Raw genomic sequence first — 23,824 nt, forward strand, 5'->3', positions numbered from 1 at the left:
TTTAAGCATAAAAGATGCTAAGATAGATGTACATTTTTGTATGTATACACCTAAGTATACTTAAGTATACTTATAGGTATTCCATTTGTAATTTTTCCTTTTTTGTTTCTATCACTGTATTCAAAGAATACTTGATGTATACCTATTGGGACCTTGTACTTTAGTATGTATAATCTTATTTTCCAGCAAGGGTATACATAACGTACACCTATTAGGATAGAAGTATATATAATGTGAACTTGTAGGATAGATTAGGATTATTTTTTGCATTGTTATTTATTTATTGTTATTGTTTATGGCTGGTCCAACTAGCCATTGGACCAGTCAATGGGCCTTACTATCCATTAGGAGAGTCAAACTAGCTGTTAGACCATCCTAAAGGCGAGTATTTTCAAGTCCCCTTTATATATAAAGCCAAGACCTCAATGTGAAGAGTGAGAGGGGATGAGCGTAAATAAGAGTGTGTGCTTTAGTGCTTTGTAGTGAGGTTGTATTGTTTATTTTTATATATTTTTGTTATTAATGAATTTATCTATTTTATTCTATTTCTTGGTGTTCTTATGAATGTTCAAATATGTTATTCATTATTTTTTACTAAATGAATTATGTTTATGCCTATGTCACACGGACTCGGCTAGGGGGCCGAGGTACCCGCGTCGACACGCCCCGACACGGGGCGGACTTGGTCAACACACCTGGGCCGAGTCCGTCCACTTTATAGACTCGGTCAACTTTGACCGAGTCTATATTCGTCCATTTTTAAGGCAAAAAACTAAAAAAATTTAATGTTCTTTATTTTTTTTAAAATTATATATATAGCCAGACTGTGTGCACAGACAGTCACAGACTGTGTGCACAATCACATGGCCAGTGCTATCTTATTACTTTGATCGTTCACAGTGCTATCCTATTAATTTATTGTTATATATATATATATATATATATATATATAGCCGAGTCACCGTGTCCAAAATTTTTGAAATTGTGCCGCACCCGCACCGATGTGACATAGGTTTATGCATTTAGTTCCTTTTGTTTTTCTTTTTTGTTGTGTCTGGGTTCCATGCCACTTCATGACAAACCATAAAAGAAAAAAATCTACATAATAATGAACAAAAGATCAGACAAATTCATCTAGAAAAAAAGAGCTAAAGCTAGAAACAAACCCAAGTTTAAGAGGATCCTTCTCCTTCACTTGTTGTGAAAAAGCTTCCTCGGTACATTTCCAAGAAGCAAGCCACGAACCACCCTTGACATGAAAACATAATTCCATTAGTGTACATGCATGATTATCATTATGGATGCAAGCACAAGCATGTTTATTAATCGTGATGGAACATTGATCTATAAGTCAACAGAAATGTAATGTTATATGCGCAGAAATGCTGCAGCAAGTCAGATGAATCCACATGAAAAAGGTTCCAACTTAACCCAGTTCACTAGAGAACCAATAGTTTAAGCATGTCTAAATAATGTAACTCACGTGCTCTCTTTTTGTACCAGTAGAATAGTGGTGTGGTGAGCTTCCAGGAACCAGAATGCACATTTCCATGAACGCCCTCAATCTGACAATGACATTTGTTAAGAGTTATTGGTGATAAAAGAAAAAGGAAAAGTATCAGAAAATCCATAATAAATGATGACAAACAAAAGAAGGAAAATATCATCAAGAAAAGATAAGTTTCATTTTTGTGTAAAACTTGGTTTTGGTTATGAACCAGCTTGCAGTATGTCTGTTTTTGTAAAACCCGAGATTTCTTATTTGAAAATATCTCAAATTTTTCAAGTTGGGCCTAGATCCACATTACGGATCCAGGACCCATAAAGGGGGGGGTAATTAGGATTTATTCATTTGAAACCTTGATTTAATGATAATAATGAATAAATAAATTTTTTTAAATTTTAAAAAAAATAAAATCTAATTTAATTCGAGGATCCACAGTGGATCCATTTGGATCCACTTGTGGATCCATATCGATTGGGGCCGGGTTACGGGTCTCGGGTCCGGACCCGAGCCGCGCCCCTGTGTAACAGCCCTTTTAAAGAAAGGGGCAACCCGATAAGGGTTGCCCGATAGGTTTGTTACAGAAAAGGAAAGGGGGGGCAGGAGGGGGTTACGCAATGCGTAACCAACTCCTCCCATCTCGGCATGGAGAGGGCCGATAAAAGGAGTGGAGAGGGGAGTTTTCCCTCTTCACTCGGGCACTCTCTCCTCCCCCATCTCTCTCCCTCTGTCAGTGTGTATCGGAGAGGAGGAGTTTGCCGGCGAGCTGCGGCAACCAGCAGCCATCAGCGACTGCAGCGAGTACACCCCTGTCGCGACAGCAACAAGGAGTGTCAGTCGCGGCCCTACCTTCGCGTCCCCAGCCTTCGATCGCCGGGAAACCCATCGGAATCAGGTACGGTGCTTCTAACGATTCTAGGCGAGGGATCGAATGTGGTTTCGATTTCGTGCAAATCCTTTGGCGATGAGGGTCCATGGGAACCCTATTGCGTAACACAGGAACTGCCAGTGTTCTGCGTATATTTTCTGTTCTGTGTTTTATTGTTTTCCAACAAAATGAATTCGTGTCAGGTCATTTGGGTTTTGGGGGTCTTGGCTGATGGACCAACCAAGCTTGGTCTGGTTGATTGATCAGACCTCAGCCATGATAGCAGGCCCAGCCGAGCTATCGGCATGGCATGTTGTGTGCTTCACATCTTTTGGGTGTCGGTCGTGACTTGTATGAGGAAAAAAAAAAGGATTTTTGATAGGCTGTGGGCGTTAAATCCACAGGAGTTTTCTGATTTTTGAGTATCGTGTATCGACAAGAGCTGGGGGTTTTCGACTCTTAGTGTCGGTCAACCCCAGATTTGGGGATTTTTGACTCTGGCCCTTGAAATCGAGAGGTCTCCGACTGTAGTATCGGGTAAACCCAGTTTTGAATCCCGATTTTCATGGTTGAATAACCCGATTGGGGTTTTTTTTTCGGTTGTTGATTCACCCAGATTGGGTTTCAGATTCTTGTTGATTAAGTAATCCCAGATTGGGAGTTTCCGGTTCTTGGATTCGATAAACTCAGGTTTGGGGGTTTTCTTTATAGAATTGGTGAGCTGATAATGATTGTTTTATTCAGAACAATCATAGTATACATGTGTTAATATATATGTTGGCCGATTGCATCTATTAAAAAAAAAATATGGTGGATTTCGGATTTTTCCTAACAGAAGGGTTTTGTTCACGTTATGAACCTATATATATATATATATATATATATATATATATATATATATATATATATATATATATATATATATGAAAGGGGTATCTCAACTAGGTCGAACTTGTAGTTCTTGTGAAACCATTCACGATTTATCTACCTGTGCATTTATGGCATATTTTCTTACTGTCTCTTTAAACTCGATCTGTTAAAGGAACTGAATCTGTCCTTTCCTTGTGGATATGCCTCTCAGTGTAAACTCTAAGTAGCTATGTTATGATCTTACCTGCCTTATATTGACTGATGTTCGGAAAATCAAGGTCTCACCTTCTGTAAATCGAATTTCAGAATATAGGAGTAAATGACAAGCAAATACAATACATAATATAGTGAGTCAATGAAACTAAACCGGAATGCTTTACCTGTCATACCTAGTTGTAAACCTGTTCATCTGAAATCAACATCTGTGGCCGTTGAACCAAGTTTTAAATGGATATTTCGTTGTAACCTGTATAATTCTAGTGAAAATTCTTGTTATTTAATGTTAAATGCATGATTTGACTAAGGAATATTCATTTGGTTATTATGTGAATAGCTGATGGGGATGTATGCTTTTTCATGTATGTTGTTCAATACGTGGTGAAATCGAGAGTATTGTTGGCTGGACTGAATTGTCTATATTTTTTTTTTAGCTAGGAGGATGGCGGGTCCGGGATTGGTAAGCCCGACCATCCTCTCTAGCACACACATAAACTTACACTTCTACCTGGTGAATATGTGAAGTATTATCTTAGCATATCCTTTTACTGATTTTATAATCATGAATGTGATCATGGATAGGTTATTGACATTTTTGTGAGCACGTATGCTTGATGAGAATCTGTAATGGTACATGTACACTCACACACTGAAAAGAAGACATGGGTTGGTTAATACCCGTAGGTGATGTAGGTAACACACATATAGTGAAAATGCATATGATTGATAATTGACATGCATATGATTGGGTTATGATTGCATGAGTGTACATGCTTTTGGCATTATTGGCATAGTGTTATGGGTAAACACTACTTGGTTTTATTATGTGATGCACCGATGGCCAAATTTGACCATCATCGGGCTGGAGTGCCGTGGGGTGGGTTTTCTTTTATTTATGTTTTTAACAGCATCACTTAAACCACATAAGATGGTTTGACACTTTACTACACTGTTCTATGTGTTTACACGGGCTGGAGTCCCGAATGGGTCCCTGCAAGGGAGGATGCAGGGTTTTCACTTTACTTTTGCATATAGTGTTGCAAACTTAAAGAATGAACTTTAAATATAAATAAAGAATAAGAACAGTGTAATATACATTCTGGGATATCTCATCTGGAGTATGAGAAACTTGGATATCCGGTCTTGGGGAGACTGTGAGGATAAAAAACTCCGTGTGCGTTGTTGCCCCTGAACCCGATATTGAGGTTCTTCTCCTGGCCACGGTTTTAGGGAGAATCCGCCACTTTACCCGGGAGTGGTGTGTTAGTCACAGCTGTGAGTTTATGGTACCAAGGAAGTGGCACTTGTGGGCGTGGGGTGTCCCTTGTGTCCCCGACATTAGATGTGGAGGTCTAATGTTCCGATGGATGGTGTTGTTTCCTGATATCGGTCGAGGGCTAAGTTGGAACCCAGTAATAAAATACAAATTGTGTGTTAAGCTACCTTGGGAACCTACTTGACCTCGGGGTTTGTACCCGTTTGGTGTATCCGCGGGCCACGGTAATTAAAAAGAGGAACTTAAAGATGTGTGCATCCAATAGGGCATGCATATGGAAAGATGGAACTTAAATGAAAGATAACAGAAGAAATCATGCATTGCACATAATCATGCATTTTCTGTTATGCATTAGATCATGCATGTTTGAATCATTCTTGATATCATGACATCATTTGGTGGTAGCATACGCTTTACTTCGTGAAATCATGCTGAAAGGTTGGTTATTTAGTTGTTGATATATGACACTGTTTACTGTTATTGATTGGTGAGTAAATGAAATCATTGGTAGTTATGGAAATTTAGATGTTGAAATTTTTATATTTGCACTCACTCAAATCACTGCATGAAATCTTATCCATGTTCTTTCTCTCATCTGGTTTCTTTAGAAGTAGCTGTGCTCAGAATTTCGGTTCTGACACCCTACTTTGTTGGTTTTTCACAGGAAATGGTGAATAGTGAAGTTGGACATGCATCTGGGGATGGATGAGTTATACTTGGACTTGTCAGCTTCAGTAGAGGATATTGTGGCTCTTTCTTTTGTCTTTCAGTTCTTTTAAATTCTGCAATTGTTACTTTACTTTTAGTTGAAGAAAACCTTGTCTTTGAAATTTTCTTACTCATTAATAAAAGAGTTTTAGTCGGTTGATATGGATGATGATTGCAACTTCGTTTGTGGTGGATGGGCTATCCAATGGAAAGTGGAACTGTGAGGACCCCAGATCTCTGGGAAGGTTTCTGCAACTCTTTAGAAAAAAAAAAAATTCCGCATTTTTAAAAGGGTCTGGATTGGGGTCGTTACAGTTTTATTCAGCTCACACCATCTATTGTTGTAGATACAAAAGCATTTATAGAAGTATATGATTGAATTATGCACATTATAGGTTTTACAAGTCAAATACTTCTAGTTGTAACACATTAATAAACCCTATCTTTTGTTGAAAATAGTTTTCCCTAGTACATGCTGCGTGTAGGGCTGGCCAACGGACACTCGGGTACCTGGCCCGACTCAGGTTGAGCTCGGGCCTCCTTTTGAGGACCCCACCTGAGAATTGTCAAGCCACGCCCGACAAGATATCTTATCGAGTCGAGCTCAGACTTGGGTCTAGGCCCGAGTCAGGCCTTTATTATAGTTTAAAAAAAGGATTTGAGGGAAAACCCTAAGCACCCCCACAAAAACCCATTTTTATTCGCTGATCATCCCACCCCTGAGTACCTCAGCTGGATGGCAGCCCTCCCAAGGATGATTTCCAGCACCAGAGAAGGCTCGGTGCGACAACCCCTTTCTTTTATTTCTCCTTCTCCAACGATGATTTTCAGCACAGTATTTGCTTGTTTGGTGGTTCCGATTTGAGGTTTAGGATACATAGAATATCGTGTGTTATCTTTTTTTGTTAAATCCATTCACATTATGATTTATGACTTTGATTTTGGAGGTTATGGTTTAGGGATTGTTTAGTTTAGGGATCTCCCTCTCTCTCCCTCTCTCACTATTATCGTTTTTGGAAGCTTCCATTTGAAGAAAGAACGATCAAAGGAGCAAAACAAAAAGAAAAAGGAAGATGATGTAAGAAGAAAGAAAAAGGCAGAAGAAAAATGAATAAGAGAAAAGGAAGAAGAAAGGCAAGGGAGGGGCGGGCTATCGTCAGGTCATGGACACCATCGAGGAAGCCCGACCCTAGAGGTGTCAGGTTGGGCTCGGCGGCTACTCAAAGTAGTCTAGCCACACACGCAGGTGTGTGTGTGTATACATACATACATACATATATATTTCCTATAGTATACTTGTTTTATTCACCTCTCATACTATCTATTCGTGTAAATAGTAGACACAAAAGCATTTATAGTAATATATGATTGAACTATACACATTATAGGTTTTACAAGCCAAATACTTCCAGTTATAGCACATTAATAATAATTGAAAATTAAAAAATAATTTACATGATAATAGAGTGCTATTGTCACGACATTTTCACTTTTTTTATATGTTGCAATATTTTGTTTGTATACACACACACACATGTGTGTGTGTGTGTGTGCATGCAACATGGACTAGGGAAAACTATTCTCAACAAATGATAGGGTTTAATAAATTTTTGTAACATCCATGAGATCTTTTTGACACTTCCCAAAGAAACCCCCTTATTTTAATTCCTTCCAAGAAAAACCTTGCCAACATTGTGATGAATCTCTTCATAAGTATCCATGTGAGATAATGATAATGGCAAGCAGGAGTTCACAAATAAGATTAAAACTCAAGCAAGTCAGGTGGCTCAAGCTACATAACCACAGCTACATATTATGTGCACTCCATGTCTGCTTAGAATGATTCCAGGGTCTGATCCAATTCAATAGAAATAAGATGTCAACGGTTTATATTTTGTAAGAAACACATGCATATGAGACAGCAGATAATATGAACCACCCATTATATTATTTCATTTCCCATGTTACCAACTTTATATAGACAGATTCTTCTCCCATTGGATGGTATAAATTTTTTCACTTTTATGTCCCTAGGGATCTGCAGAACACACACAAATGCCTTCTTTATATGGCATAAAAGTCCATAGGTGGTGCTAATGAGATGATAAATTGAGTAAAAAGAAGTCATCAAAAAACATTCCATATATCAAATAATATATTCTATTGGGATACAAAGTCAAACTGTAGACCTTCTAGGTAAACCAGACCAAACTGATTATAATAGAAACAATTCAAGCTCTTTCAAAGGCCCAACATGCATTTTTGTGCATTGGGCACTTTCACAACTGGTAGATCGATCAGTTAGTCCACCACATTTCCATTAGTCTCCACGTAATATCAACTTGTCACCAGTTAAATTCCCTTCTTTTTAAAAAAAAAAGGAAAAAAAAGGACCTGATGTATCAATCAGTTAGAACATCATATTTCATCTTTATAGGAAGATTATGATAGCTTGGCTCATTATTGCAAATACAATGGTCTACTTCGCATGCACCATGCAATTGTATGCAGTTATTGGTAGACAGAGAATGATGGTGTTCACTTTCATGTACTAGCTAAAGCATTATCTATGTTTGGGAGGGAGGGATCATATTCACTCCAGTACCATAGTAGGTCAACTGGAAGTGGAACAAGATGCCACTTCAGACTTTGTTGATTTATTATGCGATGATTTTATTGAAAAAGATCAGTCAGTTATTCAAGATTGGGTATCTGTGCCAGGTGTTATGCTCAGAGATTTAGGAGGTACTCACATTTGACACATGCCAGCCTTGACCGAGATATTTGGGAATGATCCCTTGTTACAGTTTGGTGGAGGAACTGTGAGACACCCTTGGGGAAATGCACTTGGTGCAGTAGCTAACCAGGTAGCTTTAGAAGCATGACACAACCTTGAAATGAGGGACGTGATTATGTTCGTGAAAGCAATGGAATCGTCAGTGAAGCTAGCCAATGGAATCCTCAATTCACTGCTACTTGTGAGGTATAGAAGGAGATTTAAGTTCAAATTCAAAGCTGTGAATATCTTGTAATTCAGTGATATCGATTCCTGTTTGTTCCACCAATTGCAATCAAACTCAGCCCAATCTTTTACTAAATAAAAGGATAAAGCCCAGCACGAACACAACTTTCTCAAGAAAGAGGAGGCTGCAGTTTAGGCTTCTCATAAGCTCATTTGGTAAATCTCTTGTGATATTATAATAAGAGATTAACAATAATGCTTAATGACATATTCATGAGATTCACAATGTTCGCAAATTTGAATCTATCACAAGTGTTATTAAAAATGTGCCTCGCCTTATGGTGAGTCACTTTGCGCCCTGAGGCAGAATATATCACAACAATGTTATTAAAAACGCGCCTCGCCTTATGGAGAGGCACTTTGCGCCCTGAGGCGCATGCTTGAAGCGTAAAACCCCTGATGCATGCACCTCAAGGGTTATGAGGCACGCCTCAGTCAAATGGGGGCATCGTAAAAGGGGAGAGGCCCTAATTAGGCCTCTCCCCTCTTTCCGTCTCTTCCTCTCTCGTTGTTGTCTCTCCCTCTGTCTCTCGTCCCTCCCTCTCCCTCACTCTCTTTCTCTCAGTCTCTCTCGCTCTCCCTCTCTTTCTCTCTTGTCTCTCCCACTCAGTATCTCTCGCTCTACCTCTCTTTCTCTCTCGCCTCTCCCTCTCAGTATCTCTCACTCTCCCTCTTTCTCTCTTGTCTCTCCCTCTCAGTATCTCTCGCTCTACCTCTCTTTCTCTCTTGTCTCTCCCTCTGTCACTCTCGTCTCTTGTGCTCCCTCTCTTTCCGTTTCTCCCTCTCACTATCTCTCTTGCTCTTCCTCTCTCTCTCTCTCTCCATCTCTCGCACTCTCTCTGTCTCTCTTTGCTGTAAGGAAGAAGAAGAAGAAGAACTACTAACTGGTGCTCTTTGTATTTTGGTTCTTTTTTTTGTACTTGTGAATGTTGCAACACTCCTTTTGGAGAGTTTTGGACAAATACATTAGCATTTGGCTGTTAAATTGTTAATGCTAATATGCATTTCCTGATGATGACATGATGTTGAGAAATTTGATTATTAGAGATTTTATTACTTAATTTTTTATTAAATGCTCATATTTTATTTCTTACAACAACAACAACAACTACGCCTTCATCCCAAAACAATTGGGGTCGACGATATGAACCAACAAAGAAAATCATTATGGGTCTTCCACATGAATCCTTCTCCTCCATTCATTTCTATCCAATGCCATGTCCTCGGTGAGGTTCAAAGCATTCATATCCTTTCTTATCACCTCCATCCATGTCTTCCTAGGCCTACCCCGACCTCTTTTAACTAATATATTTTCCCATTTCTCCACCCTTCTAACTGGAACATCATTAGGCCTTCGTCGAATATGTCCAAACCACCGTAAACGATTCTCTCTCATCTTCTTTTCAATGGGTGCAACGCCTACCTTCTTACGTATCTCCTCGTTCCGAATCATATTTTATTTCTTAAATACTTATAATGATCAAGTTGTCGCATTAATGTTGCTTTTACATGTTAATTTCACATTTTTCGATATTTATTTAAGAATTTCTTTCTTATTGGTTGTTGCTTCATCAATAAAACATTTTTTTTATTTCTTTGTATTTTTAGATATTTTTTAAAGTTCTTTTAAGTTTAAAAAAAAAATTGAGGCTTACGCCTCGCTTCAGTTTTTGGTGGAGCGCCTCGCTACACCTCAATGCTTTTCACAACATTGTATAACAAAGATATTATAACAATATTATGAAAAAATCATGTTAAACTTTAAACTATTAGAAGAAAATAATGAAAATATCCTTTTCTTTTGTTTTCTTAAATCCTCACTTTTGTTTAACTTGTTTTTTTTTATTTCCATTTTCTTTTATCATTTTCCACAAAAAAAAACTTTGTTTTCAAATTATACAAGAATTTTTCTTGCAAATTCGGTATTGACACAAACATTCATGGTTTTTATGCATGATAATAATAAAAAAAATATATGCATTATCATTAGTACATGGACATCCTTGCATGACAACAAATCTTGTCAAACAAAAAATAAAACAATATAATTTATTAACTAAAAAGATCTTGCAAGATACCACTTCTTGGAACAGTTATTCTGAAATAGCTACGCAAGCACATTCATATTTATACAATGTGTCACGAAAGAGAGGAGACATGGAAAATCTTTAGAGGTTTAAGCTTACTTGTAAGCAAGCTCCCTTGTCTCCGCAGTCCAACCCTCCAGATACTGATCTAAGAGAGAGTGGGCCCGAGAACTTATCTGAAAAACATGTGGTGATCCTAAGATTAATTCTAACATCACAACACCAACACTCCACATATCATACCTGAAAAAAGAAGAGATCATCATAGGGTTTGTGCTTGCGGATTGGACACAAAACTGATAAATGTGTACTGTATAATCAAATGATGTAAATCATATTTCATTGACAAGTTGAACACCACATTTTACCAAATATGCGATAAGAATAAGAAAACTGAATCCAGCTTCCACAGTCTAAAAAACAATATCAACATACTTGAGTGATAAATCAGGTGGCCCATGAAACCAACTGATATTTAGCATTGCTTCGGGGGGAGTGTACTCAACAGTCTCCTCCAACCTGGAAAAAATGCAGTAGGCTATCATGGTTGAGAGTACTGACATTAGCCACACAAAATAACCAGTAAGTAACTATTAGCAGCTATTAGTGAAAAAGTTGCTGATGCGTTTATCACACAAACTCCCCTTATAAAAAAGATTTGAGGTGTAATAACAGACCACTTGTTACAGAACCAATTTGGGATGTCTTGAGGCCCCAAATGTAGGGGTGGACGGCTGGCTGGGTATCCATCGGATTTTCGGGTACCCGGATTAAAGCCGGCCAGGCTCAGGCACCCATTTGGTGGCCATGCCGGTTAAAAGTCAGACCAAGCCCGACCCGATAAGTTGTTAGGTCAGGCTCGGTAACAAGGTCAGCCCAAGTCGAGCTCTTATTCCCAATATTTATTTATACTATATTATATAAATATAAAATATATTTATATTTTATCAATGCCCATCTTCACTTATTGGGCCATAATGGGTCGAGGTCCAAAGAAGTTCAAAACCTGACCCCCAATGGGTGACTTCTATGTGTTGTAAAGGTTTCTTTTATAGGCAATGAAGGGTTTCCACTCCCTTCCTCTCTTCGATATGGGACTATCCTCCCATAGGCTTTCCATTTTTTATGCTATGATATGAGAAATGCAAAGACTCCCATTCTAAATGCTTTACTATTAATGCTCTCTCTCTCTCATTGATCAACTTTTTTTAATCTTTAGAACATTGAATTAGAAAAAGTAATTGCATGTTGATTAGTCCCATATCGATGGATGAGAACAAACACGACCCTTCCAAATCCTATAAAAATATGCACTAGATGTATGAGCTAAAGAAGAATCTACTATGTTGACTGAAGGTGTAATAGATCAATTAAGAAGGGATGACACTGATGGACAACAAGGAAAATACATGTGTAGGGGATGATATCAATGAGAAGGGAGATCAAGATGAATCAGAAGAAAAAGAAGAAGATGACGATGATGATTGTTGATAACATTTATATTTTATTTTGTTTGAACTTTGAATAACTTAATTGCAAAAGATTAAGTTTTAAACAGTTTGGTTTTGTATATGCTTTTGTATGTTCTGTGAGCCATGTATGACTAATTAGTTTGTTTTATTTGTTTGATACTCACACTATTAGATATTCGAATTTTCCTATCAGTCATAAATGTCATCAATACTTCTTATCTTGGTTCTTGTGTGTTCAATGTTTTATGTGGTTGATGCTGCATTATAAATGCTGTGGGTGTCTTGAATTTTGGACCTGCTTCAACCCCTGCGGTATGGACATGTCTAATTTTATAATTTTCCCTTTTGTATCGGCTACAGTTTTATGTCGTTAATCATATATATATATATATATATATATAGAGAGAGAGAGAGAGACCTCTTTTGAGAGTTTGGTATGACCGTACGAGAGTTTCAAGTGTATTGGTGATTAGGGTTTTGAGAGCTATGTATCTCGCCTATGTATTTGCCCGCATCTTGCTAGTGGATTTTTGCTCCTCCTTTGCCCATGGACGTAAATCTTGTGTCTTCTCTTGTTTGCTCCGCCTCTTTATCTTATGGTTTGTGTGGTTTTTCATATTTTTTTAAATTGTTTTGGTATTTTCGATTTTTTTAAAAAAATCTTAAGAAAATCCTATGATTTTCATGATACATTATGATATGATACTTATTTTAATATTTCTAATACAAGTAATGATATGCATTTTACAACCTTGTATAGGATCAATAACAATGCCGTGTTCCTCTTATTGCACAAAAAAGGTTTCAAAATTAAACAGCAAAAAGATTGAAAAAGCAATTTAATATTGTGCAATTCAAACACAATATTTTAGATGAAACAAAATATTCTAATAGCAAAATTCATCATACCTTGAGGGTCCTTTGGACCCATATAGATGCTTGATTGTAAATTCATCAATTGCACTACCAAAATCAATTATGCGCCTGGAAATTTTAAAAAAGAAAATCATCAGTTATAGAGAGACTGTTGCAGAAATAGACAAGGATTGCTCATCCCAAACCTTCCATACAGGTATACCCAAACAGATGTACATCCAAGTGATTTCAGATAAATGAAAGTATCTGAAGTATGCATCCATATTATGTATGATTGCGCTCAAGTAACAGAGTGTGACAGAATTCTATGTATTCTGATAGCTTGAAATACTACTAAAAATAGCATAACCATTTTGCACAATAATTGAAAAGGAGAAACACCAACTTGGACATAAAACCCCTCCCATTTTTTGTTCCACATAAAATTCCTTGAAACCTCGGTTTCACTACTTTGAAGATAAATTGGTCATCTCTCCATAGTTCATTCGGAAATTCATGAGTAATCATCTAAACTTTGTCACCATAATATGGTAAACATCAAACTTATATTGTTTGAGGACACTGGCTAGACACAATATCCTTCTCAACCGTTAATGTAATACCCGATAAATTTAAGTGATTCTATGTGATTTGGGCCTGGGATCCAAATTTCGGATCCAGGACCCATAAAGGAATCTTTACGAATAAATTTACCTCGTAAATCTTATATGTATATATAAGTGCAATAATTTTTAAATAATTAAATAATTCGAGGGATAACTATTTACGATGGTGCGTAGATGGGTTCAGGATCCACCTTCTGGATTCATATATATGGATCTGGAAGGTGGATCCTGAACCCATCTACGCACCATCGTAAATAGTTATCCCTCGAATTATTTAATTATTTAAAAATCATTGCACTTATATATACATATAAGATTTACGAGGTAAATTTATTCGTAAAGATTCCTTTATGAGTCCTGGATCCGAAATTTGGATCCCAGGCCCAAATCACATAGAATCACTTAAATTTTTCGGGTATTACATCCCTATCCCCTTAAAAGAATTTCGTCCGCGAAATTAGAACGTACCAAACACGTGTGGGTAGTACCAAAATTAAATATCACACGAGCCTAATGATTGACAACTAAGAGATACCTTAGACCAGATCAGTCTGATCGTCCTGTGTGGTTGTCGTAAGGCATAAACCCTCCCGTTAGTCCTCCGTTGACCCTGTTGCGGCTGAGGTATCTGTTGTTGCTGCTGCGGTGGTTGTTGTTCTCCCTGAGCCGTTGGCTTGTTCGAACAAAAATGAGCAATGTGTCATGGCTGCCGACACTGATAGCAAACCCCCTTGAATAGTGGGCAAATTTTATGCTTGATAAGAAAAGGGTGCATTAGACTAACTATGTTCAAAATGGTCAGCCCTACGTACCAGGCAAATTTTATGCTTGATAGCTTGTTTTATCTGCTCATGCCTGGGGTTTATCAGTTTTGTCTCTGTGGCATATATATTATTGGTTCTGTTAGATAGGTTTATCATATAAGTTATGCACAAGCCCCATATAAAGGCTACCTGAAATCGTAGGCCTTGGGTCATGATCAGTCGAACCTTGTGTTTTCAAATGTGAATACTTTTTCGTGGTATTGGCTCCTGGTACTATGCAAACTGTATTATTCTTTCATGAAAGTCCATGTAATTTCAATATGATTGGTTAATATGTAGTCGGCTGGACTGAATTGACTATTTAGTTAGGAGGATGGGGGTTCGGGATTGGTAAGCCCGACCATCTTCCCTAGCATATGCAAAAACTTACACTTCTGCCCGGTGAACATGTAAAATGTTATTTTAGCATTTTATTGTACTGGTTGTGCAATCATGAATGTGATCATGGCTCGGTTATTGATATTTTTGAGCATGTATGCTATATGAGTATGTGTAATTTATGTGCACACTCACACACTCAAAAGAGATATGCATTGGTTAATACACGTATGTGATATAGGTAACACACATAACAAGGATGCATATGATTGAGAAACGACATGCTTATGATTGGGTTTATTTTTGCATGAGTGCACATGCATTTGGCACTTTTGGCCTAGTGTTATAAATAAAACACTACTTTTGTTTCGTTATGTGATGCATTGACGACCTAAATGGACCGTCACCGGCCTGGAGAGCCGCGGGTTTGGTTCTTTTCACATAAGTTTTTAACTACATCACTTAAACCACATAAGTTGGTATGGCACAATACTACATTGTTCTAGTTGTTTATACGAGTTGGAGTCCCGTAAGGGAGGATGCGGGTTTTCACTTTACTTTTGCATATAATGTTGTAAACTTAAAGAATTGACTTAAATAAAAATATAATGAATAAGAACAGTGTAATATACGTTCTGGGATATCTCATATGGAGTATAAGAATCTTAGAGAGCCGATTTTGGGGAGACTGTGAAGATACAAAAACTCGGTGTACTGTAATTTTGTCCCCTAAACCCGATATTGAGGTTCTTTCTCCTGGCCACGGTTTTAGGGAGAGTCCGCCACTTTACCCGGGAGTGGTGTGTTTGACACAACTGTTGTTTATGGTACCAAGGAAGTGGCACTTGTGGGTGTGGGGTGTCCCTTGTGTCCCCGACATTAGATGTGGAGGTCTAATGTTCCGAAGGTGATTCGGTCGAGGGCTAAGTTGGAACCCAGTAATAAATTACAAATTTTGTGTGCTAAGCTATCCTAGGAACCTACTTGACCTCGGGGATTTTACCCGTTTAGTGTATCCGCGGGCGATGGAAATTAAAAAGAGAAACTTAAAGTTGCGTGCATTTAATAGGGCATGCATATGGAAAGATGAAACTTAAATGAAAGAAGAAAAAAATCATGCATTGCACATAATCATGCATTTTTTCTGCTATGCACTACATCATGCATAATTGAATTGTTCTCTAATTCATGATAGAATAGTGGGTGTATATTATTTACTTCCTAAGAAGCATGTTGAAAGATCTTATTACTTAGTTCTTGTCTATGCTCATGTCTTACCGCTTCTTCCTGCTTAGCATAGGTAACTGGTTGCATGTATGGTTATTTAAATGCTGCAAATTGTTATATCTGCACTCACTCAAATTATTATACGGGATCTTATCCATGTTGTTTGTCTCACCTGGTTTCTTTAGAAGTAGTTGTGCTCAGAATTTCGGTTCTGACACCCTACTTTATTAGTTTTTCACAGGAAATGGTGAACAGTGAGGTTGGACTTGACAGCTTCAGCAGGGGACAGAGTGGCTCTTTCGTTAGTTTCAATTATTCTTGCTTTTTCAATTGTTATTTTACTTTCAGTCGAATAAAACATTGTCTCTGAAATTCACTCTTATTTATAAATAAAGAAATTGTTTCAGTTCTTATGAATGATGGTTGCAAGTTCGTTTGTGGTGTTTGGGCTATCCAAGGGAAATTGGAACTGTGAGGACCCCGGATTTCTGGGAAGGTTTCCGCATTGATTAAAAAAAAATATTCCGCATTTTCAAAGGGTATAATTTGAGGTCGTTACAGTTAAAGCCTTTGTAGCTCCATGCATGTTTCCTCATTTTCTTGGAGGTGAGATGAACTTGGCCTTCTCTTACCGTCTCAAGAAATCTGTTACCATTAATGTTTCCCCTTTTTAATGCTTACAATACACCAGTTGACACTTTCAACCAGTGCCTGACCACTTGTTTTGAATATATGAAGCTATCACTCTGAATACCCAACTTTTCTAATACAGCTTCTAGTTTCATCATACAAATGTCCATATTGTTGTATAGTATACTTCCCAAGAACGGCAACTCTCAGATAACCTTCACGTGGGAGAAGTTTTGACAAGAATCATGATGGTTTTCAAACTGATAACAGCAGCTGTATCATGTATGTTACATCATCAGCAGACACAGAACACAATTATATGAAGCATAAAGCTACCGTTCAAGCTTATGGAGCATCATAAGAAGCGTTGATGAGAGATGAACACTGCAAATTCTGCAAGTCTAAAGACACCAGGAAAATGGATGAACAATTATGCAAGTTGTTGAAAGATGATAGAGAACCATGAAGTTAGAAAACTTACAATTTGATGTTGTATTGATTCTCAGCACTAGGATTTCCTCTTAAGCATTTTCCTGTGACTCTATCTTCCAAGCATATCACCATATTCTCTTGAAAATTAGAAGGAAAAAGATGTCAGGAAGAAAGCCTAGCCACAAACATGGAAGAAGATGCAAAGTTCTTCAAAGATACAATATATTAATATAACATTTAACCCAAATGCTGCAGTTCCTTCCATGAACATGTTGATCAAATATCCCTCTTTGTTAATGGGAACGAGAAATCTATTAACTAAGATGAGCAACTCTAACCTAGTCCATCACATGCTAAACATAAAAACAACATTAACTATGCAATTTGAACCCACTAGTCAAATGCATCTACAGCAGGCTGTTTTAGGCATCTTTGGAGTTTATTAGTAACCAAAGATTATAATTTCTTCAACAGTGATCATAAGTTCAGTAATAAATATGCCCAAGTTCAATTATTAGAAAACCAATGAGTTAGACATTGCACAAAGACCAAAATGAAACAGCAACAAATAAATATCATGCATATGAGATATGGTCCTAGTACTATCACTATCAATAACAGAAAACATACACAATTAAATTTTCATTGGATCACTTATTGATGAATTATTAATTCCAAATCAATAAATTAGATTAAATATGACATAAAATTTTGTGAGGGACATTTATATCCATTTTTAGATGACCAACTGTATAGGGTTGACTATGCATATTACACTTGTAAGGGCATTGTTGCCTCATTTTTTATTCAAAATTTTCTAGAATATCCCCACCCTGGTCTAGTCCTTTCCCCAAATACCTTGCAAAAAGCAGTCTTTTCCTTTTTGTCCTATTGCTCCTCAAGATCAAGTGGGATTAAAGGAAAATTCTCTCTTCCCCCTTAAAAACCTTCTTGAAAATTAAAACTTTTTAAAAATATTATCAAAAAATATTTTCTTTTAAACCCATCTACCATATCACTTCTAAAGTCTCGAGTGTATATGCTATGTTTATTTTACCTAGAATTTTTAAGTGCAAACTTGATTCTAGGGCTAGAAAATGCAACTTAATTGGTTATTCTAAGTGATATGATCTTGTAACTAAAGTGTAGTTTGTCTTAATGGATGCAAGCCTTTTAAAAGATATTCTCCATTAATCTAAAAGAGTAAGAACTAAGAAGTAACAAGATGTTGAAATATTGCATACTCCCTAGAGTTCCTTTGAACCTATTGTTGAGAATAGGTGGTTTTATGTTTAAGCCTTCTTAGATTAGAGGTTATTTGAAATTTTAATTAAATAATGGACTTAGATGTAATTTATTCTTTTAGGCCTCTCTCTATTTAACATAGAGAGTAGCTGCCCTAATTAAGTTAACGAGTTTTTCTTGTGCAGCCGTCTCTCTCTCTCTCTCTCTCTCTCTCTCTCTCTCTCTCTATACCTACCTAGGGTTCGGTGTAACTAATCTTTCCTTCAACATGGTATCAGAGCAGCCGATCGTGGGATCGTGATCAATCTTCAAATGATCTACACCAACAAAAAAATTTATACCTTCAAATCAGGTCAGCTGTTCTTATTCGGTGTAAGATCTGATAACAGATCTGGGATTTGATGACCCAGATCTGTCATCAGATCTAAGGGAGCAGATGTTTTGTTCCTGCCGTCATTTTCTGTTGTTTGGGAGAAGCCTTGCCGTGATTTCCTGGATTTCCTGCCGTGATTTTCTGCTGCCGATATATATTATATTATTTTATATATATATAAATATATTTTTCATTTCTTTCTTTTCTGTAATTTTTTTCCTTTATTTTTATTTTTTGTCTTTATGTCATCTAGTTCAGTTTGAACTAGAATGACTGTTGCTAGTCAAGTCCTGTCCAGACTTGACTAGCAATAGAGTCGTTGGACTGACACAGTCCAACAGCTCTATTGAGTCCTCTTTCACCTGTGTATATAAAGGGGTGCAGCCCCTCTTGTATTTCATTCCAATGCATCTTAAGCAATTGGTTTTTCATATCAATAAAGAATACATTTTTATTTTTATTTTGTTTCCAATTATACCCTTTTTAAGGGTTATGCTTTAGTGTCATTCTTGACACTCACCCTTGTGAATCTAAGGGCGTGTTTCGAAGATCCCCATTTCATTTCACATTATCATGGCACAAAGGCTTCGTAAATCCTGAGTTCCAAAGATATGAACCCAATCACACACTATTTGTGCAAAAGGGAAAGAGCATCAATATCCTAATTACATGTAGATGATTGGGGTCATAAGAGATGACAAGGAAGGTACCTTAATGCTAAAACACTTTTTGAACCAAACCTATGGTATAAAGTATTTGGAATTTCTATGGTGCTTTATCATTCTGTTAAACATCATGATATGCCAACAAATTTTGTGATTAGTATTCTAAAAGAGACCATAGATTTAGGGTGTAAGGCCATTGATACACCGATAGAGCAGCCACAAACACTAGGGAGGCAGTGGAGAACCATTCTGAGATATTCGAAGATATCCAAGACTTATGAAAAATATCTACTTCAATATCACTAGAACAAACATAGCCTATGCTGTGAGTATTTTGAGTCAATGCATACTCCAAATGCCCCATGCGCAAGAATGTAGAAATATTTGTAAAGAAGCCTGGAAGTCCTCTTTCCAAACCACAATTGTTGTAACATATAAGTACATACAAATGAAGGTTGGGTCAGCTCCCTAAATGATTGAAAAACCACATCAATGTCTTTTATGTTTGTGGGGGAGAAAACCTAGTATCTTGAAGAAGAAGCAAATCTAATGTCCAGACTCCAGACCTAGTACTGAGGTCAAGTATAGAGCAATGGCACTTGGTGCATTTAAAGTATTGTGTCTTATATCCAGAATGACTGATTGTAATAGATTTACCAATTACTCTTTATTATGACAAGGCATTTTAACATATTGCTTTTAACCTCGCATTCCATCAATGCACAAAGCACATTGACATTGATTTTCATTTAATTAAAACTCTCCACATTCAAACCCAAAATCAATTGGTGAATGTCTTCACTGAATCAGTTAAAGATTGAAACATGTAGACCTCTTGAGCAAGTTGGGCATGATTGACATCTTTGTCCCAACTTGAGTGGGAGTCTGTGAGGGTCATTGTTTTTTTTTTTCAGTTGACTAATTTCATAAGGTTGATTATGTGTATACTCTACCTATAAGGGCATTATTGTCTGTATATGATTTATTATTTTTTTTAATGATATAAAGAGAGGGTCAATTGGAGGACCTTCTATGGTATTGTCAACCCCCGTCCTCTATTCTCCCTCTTTCCCCATTTTCTTATTCATTTATTTTGTCCACTCAATACCCTCTTCTATTCATGAAAACAACCCCTTAATATCCCTTAGGGATCATGTGAGCAAAAACAAATACGGTGCATCACTTAAACTTTAAGGATCATAGGTTCAGGAATGTTTTGTTCCTGTACTACTATATATTTTTCAATTTCCATCAACATTTATACATAAAACTCAAATCTTCAAGTTCTTTGTTGGATCTGGCTCCCTCAGCATGAGTTCTTCAGTAACAATAAAGTAACCTTCTTTAAGAGAAAAATATTTATAATACATTAATGTAAGAAAAATTTATCCTTTGATTCGAATTTCCTTTCTTAAAAAGCAAAATATGTATTAAGCAAATCATGTAAGACTAGTAAGGACAATTAATGTTACTAGTCATCTACACAAATATACAACTCAACACATGAAAAAGGGCTTGAAGGTACAAAGATACATTTTTTGTCGAGTTCATGAAACTAAAATACATACCTAAATAGCAACAGTAGAAATCGAGGATAGTACTCACCTGGCTTTATGTCTCTATGGGTGATGTTGCGATCATGACATGACTTTAAAGCTAGCAACTAAGAAAAACACCACATAAAAACATTCCAATCATGCCCTTATATAGGTTAAGAAATATAAAATTCTAAAGAAAAGAAAAAATTAACATGCTTAGTATTGGGGAAGCTTCGTGTTAAGTGCACAATGCATACTACAAACCTCTCTTCACTAGTTAAGATGAATGTGAGAAACATTACTAAAAAAGAAAAAGTATACATTTCTCAAGACAAGATAAACTAACCAATAATATATCATCCAATTTTATCAAATATTAGCTGCATCAAAATCCTCACATATCAAGAAAGGCTGACAAGAGTACAGCAATCAACTTAGAAATATGCTGCAACATCATTACGTTTAATAAGCATGATACTAAAGTAAATAGAATATAAAATGCCTTGGAAATTCATTTCAAAAGTTGATAGAATATAAACAAAATATATGGAGTGTAATTGGAGTGAGAAGGTTAGGGGGAAGATGTCATACTCAAGGTTGTGGGCTTTGTATGACAATGATGCAACAAAGTATCAACATTTAGGCTCTATATAAAAGAAGTCGGAGAGTCTTATGAAAAGACCACTACAAGAAAGTTTTTGGTTAGATGAAGTGGAGACGAGCTAGTGGAGTGTTACATAACTAGTGCTTTTATTATTAAAGGAGCACTTCTACAAGATCTCAGCAAAATCCACACTCTTATGCTGTGTAATGCACAACTAAAAAACTATGGTGAGAAAAAATGCAGGGATAGGTTAAGATGGACGAATGAGAAACAAAGGACAAATTTTTAAAGGAATAAATTAAAAGATGTTTATATGAAAATTATGTTGATAGTTTTTTCCATTTTCTTCTCATAAAAAAGGAAGAACACCACCATCAATGCCGTCAAAACTGAGAATGCGACAAAGCTATAGTCTTAACTACAACAAAATACCCACACAAACTAATGTTTTTTTGGTGAGAGCAAAATTTTATTAAGTGGCCAAATTGAGGACTCGACCAAGCCAGGTAAAGAGGAAATAGAAAAAACATTCATTAAAAAAAAATAACAAGCACTTCCAGTGAAATCTCATGTCATGCTGAACAATAAAAATAATCGTTCATGAAAAGTATATCTATAATATACATTAGCTAATGGTGCCACCCAAGTCAGAGGAGAACACCTTTGTTTCAACACAACCTGCAATTAAGCTGCTTATTCTAAATAAAGTTTTGCATTGAAAACTGCAAACCTATCTATAAAAAGAAAAAACAAGTGAAACAAATTTCTAGCTTTTTATATAAATTTTTTCAGAGAACAAATGCCTCATAGAACTTCAGGTTTTTCTATATAAAGGAATACAGCTATCATAATTATATTTGCAAGATCTAAGTATCTCGGGCTTTGAGATCCTAATCTGTATATTCATATCAATCAAATGTAAATATTTTGAAGGAATTAAATACAAACAAAGCTCATCTTCCATGTAAAAAACACAAGACAACTTAGAATCTGAATCATGCTAAAACTTTTCTACTGAAAGTTTGGAAGACCATGAACAAGATAAGAAATTAAAAAACATTCAAGCTACAGGACATACCAGCTGCCATATGAGACTGCGCATTTGCTCTTGTCCTTCTTCTGTTTTTTTCAACCACTGCCACCATGAAGAGGGACGCATTATCTGAATGTTTTCCAGATTTTGATCCTTTTCACTGCCAGCACCTCCTCTTGTTGCTTCAGTTGTGTATATCAGCTTTGACAAGGATTGACCCTCATTCCGAAAAACAAGCCAAATTTCATTTTGTTGAGACTCAAAAGATTCTACATATCTAGCTATATGATTCAAGCCTTCTTCATAGTCACTAATTAGGAATCCAAAATTATATGCACAAGCATTGGCAGAATTCCAGGTTTCTTCCAAGTCAAACAGGATTGAGTCATTTCTTTGCAACAGTTGATAGAAGTCTTGTGCTTTGTTCAAGTTATTTGAAAAGCATGTTGAGGCCAATCCTCTGATAGCCACTGAAGCATTTAGGAAAATTTCCCCAAAGTACTTTTCACGCAATCCACTTAAATAAGCATTATTTCCCCTCTCTACCTGTCAAAATCATTATGTTACCAGTTACAGTAACTTTCCATCAAAATGGAGAACCAACACACAACCCTTGAAACTAGATTACCTTGGGAGAACCAACACGCAACCCTTGAAACCAGATTACCTTGGACCAAAGGCATTGCTCTCCAAAATTTTGGTCATCCAAACAAGTAGAGAACCAGGATTTTGGCAAACTGCTGGTTTTAAGCAAGACCAAAGGTTTTAAAAACCCAGGTTTGCCATCTGTCATCCAAATGGTGCCCAATATTTTATTACGTGTGTATCTTCTTAACCAGCTTACTGTTATGTTTAAATCAGCTCTAATCATCCTTCATCTAAAATTGGATAACAAGAGTAGCTACATGTTCTAAATAAAGTAATCCAAAAAGCTTAAAAAACAAATGAAGTCTGAAAGCTAATAGTGCTTAACAATTTAACTCAAGTAATATACACCACAAAGCATATCAAACAAATAAGGTAACAACAATCATTCATGGAAACCAGCTTACCATGATGCGTTTCAAAATGTACAACTCCTCTATACCAGGATCAACAGAAGAATGGTTAGCTGATGAGTTGCATCGTGCACATTTATCTTGATCATGCGACATGCTGGTATTTCCAGGATAACATCCACCAACAAATTTTTTGAAATTCAGACTTGAGTTTCCTTTATCTTGAGAGCAATTCCAGTGATAAGCTAACCAAACTTCACCAAAAGATCCACGATTAAATTCTCTTAAGAATGTACCTGAGAAAGCAATTCACCAAGATTTCAAAATGCTAGTTGTATAAGACGAGAACCAAACACAACCAATTAATAGCATAGAAAAAATTCAACAACAGGAATCAGCGTAAATATCTAATTATTATATTGGCACCTTAGAG

General features: G+C 36.6%; 1 protein-coding gene across 1 annotated transcript in view; it reads right to left on the reverse strand.

Moving 5' to 3' along the window:
- LOC149830610 (uncharacterized) overlaps positions 1-23,824 on the reverse strand; it is an 80,148-nt gene that overhangs the window by 9,001 nt on the left and 47,323 nt on the right. The window contains exons 12-20 of the mRNA XM_090015496.1: positions 23,446-23,687; positions 22,439-22,939; positions 20,824-20,881; positions 16,985-17,072; positions 12,933-13,007; positions 10,987-11,070; positions 10,651-10,794; positions 1,484-1,565; positions 1,167-1,249 (exon numbers count right to left, since the gene is read on the reverse strand). Of these exons, the coding sequence (XP_089871622.1) occupies positions 1,167-1,249; positions 1,484-1,565; positions 10,651-10,794; positions 10,987-11,070; positions 12,933-13,007; positions 16,985-17,072; positions 20,824-20,881; positions 22,439-22,939; positions 23,446-23,687 (1,357 nt within the window). The remainder of the gene's footprint in view (positions 1-1,166; positions 1,250-1,483; positions 1,566-10,650; positions 10,795-10,986; positions 11,071-12,932; positions 13,008-16,984; positions 17,073-20,823; positions 20,882-22,438; positions 22,940-23,445; positions 23,688-23,824) is intronic.

Source organism: Nuphar pumila, chromosome 8 (genome assembly GCF_984573655.1).
Source record: "Nuphar pumila chromosome 8, dmNupPumi1.hap1.1, whole genome shotgun sequence".
Classification (NCBI taxonomy): Eukaryota; Viridiplantae; Streptophyta; class Magnoliopsida; order Nymphaeales; family Nymphaeaceae; genus Nuphar; species Nuphar pumila.